General features: G+C 42.4%; 1 protein-coding gene across 4 annotated transcripts in view; it reads right to left on the bottom strand.

Annotated features, from left to right (window-relative positions):
* Nucleotides 1-9516: 9516 nt before the first annotated feature.
* The window catches only part of Cabcoco1 (ciliary associated calcium binding coiled-coil 1), a 109271-nt gene continuing 108535 nt past the window's right edge, over nucleotides 9517-10252 (bottom strand). For 3 of the 4 annotated variants that reach the window (XM_006256355.4, XM_006256356.5, XM_039098858.2), the window contains exon 8: nucleotides 9517-9915. In XM_006256355.4, coding sequence (XP_006256417.1) covers nucleotides 9841-9915 — 75 coding nt within the window. In that variant the 3' untranslated portion in view covers nucleotides 9517-9840. The remainder of the gene's footprint in view (nucleotides 9916-10252) is intronic. The other variant, NM_001134576.1, reaches the window with a different exon arrangement.

The raw sequence follows: 10252 nt of genomic DNA, 5'->3' as shown, positions 1-10252 counted from the left end.
CTGCCATCTGCTGCTTCTTCCACAAAATATTCACGAAGTACCAGCTCCGAGCCTGGCACTGTGCTCACCCCAGAGAGAGTGCATCAAGCAAGATGGGAACAGTGTGACTCCTCCCGGAACAGGGGTTCTCAACCTGTGGGTCGTGACAGATTCCCCCCCTCAACACCATGGGACGTGGGTCGCTGATCTGATATTTACAGTACAATTCATAACTGTAGCAAAATCAGTTATGAAGTAGCAATGGAATCGTTTTATGGTTGGGGGGGGGTCCACCACACCATTAAAGAGTTGCTGAATTAGGAGGACTAAGAACCACTGCTCTAGAGCACAGGCTGGACTGCAGGCCGTCAGTAAACAAGAGCATATGGTTAACTCTTGCCATAGCTTTTATCTTTTATCTGCTAGAATACACCCGCTGTTCAAATTTTAAGCCACTTTGAGATATTCTTTAATGGTATGCTTTTTTGGTGACTATTGGTTTGTGTGTGTGTGTGTGTGTGTGTGTGTGTGTGTGTGTGTGTGTGGTGTGTGTGTGTGTGTGTGTGTGTGTGTGTGCATGTGTGTATGTGGGAGCACATGCATGTATGGATATGTGTATGTGTGCATGCATGTACATACATATGTATGTGAAAGCCAGATGTCAACCTCTGGTGCCCTCCCTGAGTTCTGTATACTGTTTTTTGTTGTTATTTTTGTTTGATGTTATTAAGACAGGGTCTCTCACATGCCTTGGGAATCTTTCTGTCTCAGGTTCCTTGGATTACATCTGTGTTCTATGTGTTTGGCTTTTAATTTTTTGGTCATCTATGTGGTTTTGGGGGAGCCCAGGGAGCACCATTAGCTTCCCAGAAGCAGATTGCTAGGCAGTCGCATTCATACTTGTCAGAGGAAGAAAAAGTTAGTGTGTCAGGCTCTCATCGCTGTCAGAAATATGGGAGACAACAACTTAAAGCACAAGATTGCCTGGGCCTCTGGTTTGAGAGGTCTCAGTTCATAACACCTTTCTCCCGTGTTCCTGGGCTGCGGGCAGAGTGTTGCAGTGCACGGTATAGGAAACTAGAGTGCCTCAGCTCCTGGTGGCCAGGAATGCCTACCCCAGCCTACGAGATGGCAACAGCCACCTTCAGAGCTGTTTGTATCTTCCTGACTGCCATCCTAGTTGATGGTCTTCCAGAAACACCCTCACAATGCAGCTGAGTCAGCAATGAAGATAATCCATCACAAATGACATATATGGAGAACAGGCAGATCAAAAGAACATCCCCTGCACTGTCAGGATCAAGCCCCCACCACCATCTTGTTTGTTTTTGCCTAATTCTACCTCAAAGCAGTGGAGTATTATGGTATGTGAGAGCTTCTGCCTTTTGTCTTTTTAGGTCATAAGAAATGTCCCAAATGTCCCAAGCCCGCTTCATGGTTCTGTCTCTCTCCCAGTGGCTTTGTAATGTCTCTAGTAACGCATCTGGCTATCCTTTTGTGGAAATTCTAAGGATTACCTGGACTTTTGAGGATGCCTTGAATAAAGTAGCTGAATCTGAATCCAGAGTGCTGGATAAAATTAGTGGGGGCCCTGTCATCGAAGCCTCAAGTGAAGGTACTTGGCCACCAGTCAGGATGAAGTCCTTCATACTGAGGAAGGTTGCGTACTCTCATTTCTGTTTTTCATAGATTCGTTGGAACAGTAGCTTCTTCCTCTAAGACAAGCCTACTTTTTTAAAACCACATCCACACGCAGAGATAATGATCATCAATAAAATCGTAATATCTGAAAACAGGGGCAGGCTGTAGCTATGTCCTCGTCTGTGGGCAGCACCTGCCTATCTCCCTTCTGCATCTAAGAACTAAGACGTTCCTGGCACCGATGCTGCAGAAGAAGGAGATTATCTGGAACAGTGCACATGATCACTGCCCACCTTTCGAACAGAATCACTGTTTTGTTCGAGGACTGGCTTGACCAAGTTTTAGGAAGCCGACTTCAGCCCCAGCTAATGAATCCTGCCTCACCAAACTCACTTGGTATCTTTCTTCCCCTTGTCTGTCTCTGCCCATGTGACACAGTTCTGGACAAAGGGGTACAGGAGGCTATGGGGAAAAGCTATTTTTGTTCTTAAAAAGTCTTATGAGGGGCTAGGGAGATGGCTCAGCACTTAATAATATACACTGTTTTTCCAGAGGACCAGGATCTGATCCCAGCACATGGACCAGGTCACAACCATCTATAACTCCAGTAATGGGTTCCAGTGTCCTCTTACGACTCTTTGGTACCCTCAGACCCTGAGACACACACTTGCATGCACACATACACAAATAAAATGTTTAAAAAAAAGAGAAAGACGCAGTTGGGGTAATGTTTTCATTTCCACCGTTGATATTAATTAAATTTGTTCCTTGGCATTTTCCTCCACGTATAAAATGCATTCTATGTTAATATTGTGGTTTTAACTTTGTACTATTGTCTCCTAAGATGTAATTAGGCAATTCTTGTGTACTGTTTTTATAATTACATATGATTATAATTATTTCAAAATAAGGAATTTAAATTAAAAAGAGAGAGAGGCCAATAAAGAGAAATCTCTGTTTAGTTGAGGATCCTGGGATGTTATTGTCGCCCCTGGGTAATAAGGGAACAGCCCTGAGGATTAAAACCAGGAAGCTGAACTGTGTGTGTCACAGCGGGAGGCAATCAGGGCCCAGAAGCTCTCTGTATTCAAGTTTCTTTCTTCTGGTTATGCAATATGGTATATATCGGTCAATGTTCAAGATACTTCGAGATTAGATTTCACCACTACAAGTGCTCTGCGTGACTTCCGTGCTCACAACAGGTAGACAACTGGTTATTGGGTGTGTGTGAGGGAGGGAAAAATCCATTTTTTCTATTTCCAACTCTGAGCCTCATGCCCTTTCTGTTAACTGACAGCCGGCAACTCGCAAAGCAGACCGAAGATTCAGAAGTGTGTGTCAGTCTTCAGAGCTGGATAAAATTAATATCTATGGCAGCCGACATATCAATGCTTACCTTAGTAAAGGCCTTGCACAGAGACCCAGCGTATCTTTAGTATGTAAATTTTAGTGAATTAACTAGTTCATCAACTAAAGAAATGTCCTTAACCAGGGGTAAAGAATGTGAGCAAATGGGTAATTTAGGATCTTAGTTATATTTTGGTTGTACTAGAGAAATTCTAACTCAACTGTAACATTTACAAACGTACTAGTCTTGCTCACAGGGGAGTAGGCGGAAGATGGTTGGGCAAATGGGTTGTGCCGCCCGACAGGCAGGGTGAGGGTGAGTGAGCTCACACCCCAGGAAGCTCAGAGATTTGATGATGGTGGGAGTAGAGCTGCTTTCCCTATCTTGGACCTCCATTCCCAACTTCCTCTCCAGTCAGTATATCGGCAGCACCTGTGTATCCAGAGAGGACACTGAGAACCACAGCGTTCTTCCCAGAATTCTCCTCCCCTTCCCGTGGAGTGTTCTGTTCAGAAGGGAAACACTGGGCCGTGGACTCTCTCCTTAGGCCTTTTCTGTTTTCTCCAGACCTGTGTGTAGGCAACGACTGGACAGCCTGGGCAGAGAGGCAGTACATGGCATGGCAGAAGGTGAGCTCCTGTCAGAAAATTCCCAGATATAGAAGCCAACATACTTGTGGGACTGCGCTAATTATGTCATAGATGACAAGCTTGGGAAAGAAGCTCAGGGTAATGTGAGTGAAGAGGCAGTTACCTCACACGCTACAAAAACACGCAGGCTTCTTCTATCTGATGAATTGGTCAAATGTCACATCACACGGTGACCAGTAGGAGATGTCACGTTCCCACAGAGATGAGCACAATGAGCCAAGAGAGTCAGGTTATGCAGGGACAACAATAATCCAAAGATGGATATCTCTAGGGACCAACCCCTCAACCCTCACTGTGTGCAGAGCAGTTTTGCTTTTCCAGACTTTGGTTTCTTTCAACATGGCAGGGTGACATTTCAGATTGCGTTGGGCAGGGAAGTCCAATGGTCTGGACAATAGAGAGGCTGAGAACCTCCTCCAGCTGCTCAGGGTACAAAGCTGGATGCCTTAGTAGTTCCAACCTGGTGCTCAATGCTTGGAGGACTATTGGAAAGTCAGGTCTTCAGTCCCTATTATACTGAAAGCCCAAGAGACTAGATACTGGTGTCACTGACAGACTGCATTATTGCTGCCACCACCACCACCACCACCACCATCATCATCATCATCATCATCATCATCATCATCATATGGAGGAGGAGGAAGAGGAGGGTATGGCATATTCAATAACAAAGAGCAAAGGCAGATTAGCAAGGTCTACACCATCTTTATTCTTGGACCTCTTTGTATCTAAGTTGTCCTTTGGAGGGTGCTACCAACTGTGGGGAGGCTCTTCCCTCCCAGATAATGCTTCCTGGAAATGTCCTTGTAGACTTGCCTAGAGCTGTGTCTTCAGGAGTCTCAGATTCTGTCTTTGATGGTCAGGGATCAAGATCAGCCATCCTGAGGACTTATCACCCTGCAAACTCATGGCCTTCTTGAAACCAAGTCCTGTGTCCCATATCCCTGGGTTTGTTATAGCCAGTTCTGCTTCCTTAGCAAATAGAAGCACTTATGAGTCTGGCAAAGGGCGACCTCTTCATTCAAGACCAGCTCATTGACAGACTGTATTATTGTGCTGTCTGTAGAAATTTTATTTCATTTTAATACTCATTATTTTTATTTATATTTATGTGTGCCTGTATGTCTTTAAGTGCACCAAGTGTGTACAGGAGCCTGCAGTGGCCAGAAGAGGGCATTGGATCTCCTAGAACTGGGATTACAGGTGGGTTATGAGCTGCCTGGTACGGGTGCTTGTGGAGGAATTTTATTCCAGCAACATGGCTGTTTCTGGTAAGGGAATATCCAAAGATAGATCCAGTGATAATGCAGACATGCCACACATCTTTAATACCTCTGGCTGGAACACAAGCCTACCATTAGTCTATGCCTTTGATCTCCAAAAAATGATGTCTAACTGAAGGGCAGACAAAGTGGTGAATCAGAGAAAGATTTGACAAAATGAGTCAGAGACAGTATATGCTCAATTCATACAAGAATAGATAAGAAAGGGGCTATTTAAAGAAGAGTGAGGGAAAAAGAATTCAATTTGATTCAATTCAATTCAGTTCAGTTCAGTTTGGAGCAGTTCAGCTCATGGAGGTCAGAGCAGACTTTCCAAGCAGAGCAATTCAGTCAGAAGCTGAGAGAAGCCAATTTGAATCAGTCAGCTTGGAGAGGAGTTTAAGACAGAACAGCTGATTTGAACCAGCCAGAGTTCAGAAAGAGATAGAAAGGTCAGTTTATTCAGTGGTGAGTCTCAGAGACTGAAACATTTTGGGCTTAGGTCAGCAGATGAATGCTGGAAGCTGAACCCTTCAAGTTCCTGTCTTGCAGACGATTAGATTGTACTGAGGTTAGAAGGTTCCAGTCTTAGGTCTAAGGGTAGTTAGAAAAGAGGAGGAAACACTCTAGGCTTAGTCCAAGCTGTGTCTTCTTACAGCTAGGTTTTGGCTCTCATCTCATCGCTTCATCTGAGGAAATAAAAGGAACAGTTTGCATTTACAGGTGCTGGGAAACAAACATGGGTCCTCTGCAAGAGCATCGAAAGCTCTTCACTGCTGAGCCATTTCTCTAGCACGGAAGTTTTAGTTCTAAAATAACTCAATATACTATTTATAAAGTGAGTATGTTTTCAGAAAGTTTTGAACTCTTCCACAGAACTGAGAAGGGTGTGGGGAGATCTTGGAATGTAATACACATACCCTTCTCCCCAAAGGGTAGGAACTCTCATCACTGTCTTCTCCATGACCCTTTACTCTTTGGTTTACAAGATGAGTATATTTAATTTCTCTTGTGCCACTATAAGGCACTTCATTAATGACAAAATGTGGCCAGGATAATTTTTCTTCCTAATTACCTTGTTTTATTCTGTTCAATATACGGTCTTTTAATTAATTATTAGATTTTTTTTTCGTAGAACTGTTTTGGATTTTCAGACAAATTGGGCAGGTGTCCCAGACTCATGTAGTCTCCCCTCCATCCTTCCCAGTTACTACTAATTAGTAACAATTGTCACTAACCTTGCAATAAATAGTAAGATGCATCTGGGTCAGTTAATTAACTGGAGATGAAGGATTTTCTTGCGCAAACCCATTATTTACTCATAGCTTCTCTACTTTTTCTGTGTTCCATCCCCCCATGAAGTGAACAAGCACGCGAGGCCATCCTACCTCCTTAAACTCCTTTTGGAGGTGATATTTTCTCATCCCTCCCTTAGTTCTGATGACCTCTGAGAGCATCGGGTGGTATCACTGAGTTAGAGTAGCTTTTCCCAGTGGAATTTTCGTAGTTTTATTCTAATGGTCTTTCCCCTTACTTGGGGAGGGAGATGACCGAGATTGAACACTATTTTCAGTTGTTACCAACATGAGTTGTGATGACCTGACCACCCATCTGACACACTGTTGATCAGGGACGTCCACTGTGAGGATATGGTTCCCACCTCTCTCTCTTCCACATTTTGTTCTTCGGTAGCAACTCACTTACCCACAAGGGACTAATTTGGCTCCTTCTTCAGAGTAATGGGAGTACCTGCACAATTTATGTGTAATTCTTCTACATGAGAAATTTCACTGATGATTCTGTAAGTAGAGGAGCCAAAGTAGAGTCAAATCACCATGCTGGATAGAAGGGCTAGAAAGAACACTTGATTGGGAGTGCTAGGGTTTGACATTGGATACCAGCACAGACATTTTATCAGGGGCACGGTCCTGCATATATTCCTGTCCCTCAAAGCTGCTTGAGCGACAAGGGATTCTACATGGCAATCGGCAGAAAGACTTCTCTGCTTGCATCCTTCTCGCACGGACCTTGACTCCGCCCCTCTTCTTTCCTCTATGATCACTGCCTCTCAGTCGCCACCATCAGAGCATCCTTGGCTGAGTAGACTCGCATTCCTTTACCATTTCTGCCTTGTGCATTTCTGTCCTGCATTTATGCCATTGCTATTGTATTGAATCACCCTGCTTGTCCACGTCTTCCTCATCTGCCATTGGGTGATGACTATTATTAGATGCATGCAGTCAAGGACTATTGTCTTATTCATCCTGATACCAAGAAACTGCCCCAAATGAATTAGATTAGATTCAAAAGAAGATAGAGATATTAGGTTGACCATTGAGGACACTTCCATGGAATGTTCTCTGAAGCTACAAATTAATATAAATGTGAAAGCCCTTTCATAACTCTGAGCAAGTGTGGAGCCACTCTTACCAATGGCTGCACTTCAGTGGAGAGGAAAGAGTTCTGAGAGCAAATTGTATTATTAGCATCTGATCTCTGTTTGGGCATTTGTAAATCCCAACAAGATGTGCTCATTCTGATTTAGACTGATTTTTCTTATGAAACTTAAATTAGTAGGTAATTTGCCTGCCATAAAGGAGATCTAACTTAGTGATTTAAGACATTAAGGAAAAACCCTTGACTTTTATGTCAAGTGGAAGGTAGCCTCCAGAGACTCTGGAAGATTCAGAAGAATCATGTGGGTTAAACATCTGGTCCTCTCAAGAATTTCCTAAATGCTGGTCATGTAAGAAGTATCACAACTTTAAAAGGGGGAGGGATATGTTTTTACTTTAATTAATCTTCACCATGAGATAGATAAAGACAAAGGTAGACTCTATCAACTTTATGATTATGTGAGTCCAGGTTCAAAAGCCTGTTTTACCATGCCAGATGTGCAATAATGGGAAAATGTCTCTGAAGTCCCCTACATTCACTCTTTGTCTTCTGCAAATTATAGACAACTGCATTTGAAGCTGTGGCCCACTGTTTTTTAAATATGGCTAGTCCATAATTGGGAAGATTAATTAAATCACTACCTAGGCTCTTTTCTATATCCATATTCTAGAATGAGGAGGCAAAGGTGCTGGAGGGAGACATTAAATGTCTGCCTGTCCATCTATCCATCCTTTTTTCCATCTATCTACCCATCCATTTATCTATCATCTATCTATCTATCTATCTATCTATCTATCTATCTATCTATCTATCCATCCATCCATTATCTATCCATCCATCCATTATCTATCTATACATCCATTATCTATCCATCCATTATCTATCTATCTAATTAATCTATATAACTATTGATTCATCTATCATCTATTCATCTATCCTCTATCTATCCATCTACCATCTACCTATCCATCCATTATCTATCTATCTGTCTGTCTGTCTGTCTGTCTGTCTGTCTGTTTGTCTGTCTATTCATCCATTATCTATCCATCCATCCATTATCTATCTATCCATCTATTATCTATCTATCCATCCATTATCTATCTATCTATCTATCTATCTATCTATCTATCTATCTATCTATCTATCTACCTATCTATCTCTTGTACTATTTTTGATTGGGTTTACGTGCCTGCAATCCTTGCTCAAGGACCCATTCTTTTAGGTCCACTTGCTGTTGAAACTTTGCTTAGTCATTTCTAGAAGCTTCCTTATTAACTGTCCTTGGTTTCTTCAGGGTCACTGCTGTCTCTGGTGAAAAGATAGCTAAGGGAATGCAGGCCATTCTCAGACAGCTTCTCCTGTTTTCTAAAGGAACAGGGGCTGGGAGAAGAAGGCAATCCCGTGTCTTTAGGGCGAGAAGCAAACCTGCCTTTATCTTAAGAATTCCTTACACCTCTGGACCTGGGTATTTAACAATGCTCTCAGCTTCATCTCTGTCCCAGAAGAACATGTTCTGGCTGGTTCCTTGGGTCCTGATTGAGAGAGCAAGACCGTCATCCATACCCATCCAAATGCCACCCAGAATGAGGTATGTGTACCTCAAAAATTCTTGAGGGACCGCTCTCCCTCCAGCACTTTTGTGTCCTCTTTCTAGAATATGGATATAGAAAGGAGCCTAGGTAGTGATTTAATTAATCTTCCTAATTATGGATAAGCCATTGGCACATAGCTATTTTCATCTTGAAATTGTATTTTCATAAGGGTATTTAAAGGCTCGAGATTTTTTATTTTTTTCTTCCCTGAGTACCTCATCATCCCTGTGCAGTATAATGGTTAATTTTAGGGACTCTGAGTTTGATTTGTATTTAAGATTTTTACAATCTATATATAGGCTGGCCTTTAATAATCATTTATACGTTGCTTCTTTTTATATAGGTCATGTGTTCTCCTGGGAGGGTAACAAGATTAGAAACAGCAAATACAGTGTGCAGAATAAATTAAAATGCTTCAAACTGCATTATATAATTTCAGAAAATTGGTTTCACACTGAAAGGTTTAAATAAGAAAACCAAATGAGTTAAATAAGAAAAAACAAAAAAACAAAGAACCAACCCGCCCCTCAGTGCATAGCAGGATGGCCGTTGTTTAGTAGGTTTGACCTTAGAGTGACGATTTCTGGCCTCTGCTCACAATGCCGCATCAACCGGACCCACCTGGCCACTAATGGGTAAAGGTACTATTACTTTACTACGTTTTTTTATTGTTATTTCAAAAGGTTAGTTTCATTTCCGAGAAAGAGGAATAGTATTCATTAGTCAAAACAATAGTACTTTCGTATAGAACTTCCAAAATCATACAAAGCAATGCTCTTCTTGCTTTTGGCCCTGTAAACTCAGAGGTGGGTGTGGAATGGGAGGGGCGGGACGACGCCTTGTCAATCACTCAGGATAACGGGAAGTGGGTTTTCCTTCCAGGGCTTCATGGAGGTGACATAGTGCTATAGAGACATTATTATTCTGGCCGGTTTTGTTGGTTTCTCGGAAGATTAACTTGTACTGCATTCTCAGGCTTTCTTCAGTTTCTCTATTCGCGCGTTAAAGGACTCTTCCTGTACTTGCAGTTTTTCGTTTATCTCGTTCTGTGGAGACAATCATAAAAAAAAAAAAAGTGGTTATGACAGAGCTATCTTTGGCTGCACACTGTCTTTGTGGTTTTGACATACTATAGTGCCTAAAGACAGACATTATCCCTCACACACACCTTCCTGTTTTGCAGACAGAGCTGGGTTGCAGCCTGTGGTGATTCGATAACACTTTATCGTATTTCTCTGCGCATTCCCAATGTATAGCGTGTCTACCGCGGACAGGAAGTGGTATTTGGACAGCCATTTTTCACACAGCCTCATGGTGGAAAATAGGATAACTGATCTGCATTGCCAGACACGTTTGCCAATGAGGGCTGAATCAGAGAAACTG

This window comes from Rattus norvegicus, chromosome 20 (genome assembly GCF_036323735.1).
Source record: "Rattus norvegicus strain BN/NHsdMcwi chromosome 20, GRCr8, whole genome shotgun sequence".
NCBI lineage: Eukaryota > Metazoa > Chordata > Mammalia > Rodentia > Muridae > Rattus > Rattus norvegicus.
The sequence above is the reverse complement of the archived record's forward strand: the minus strand, read 5'-3'. Positions and strand labels throughout refer to the sequence as shown.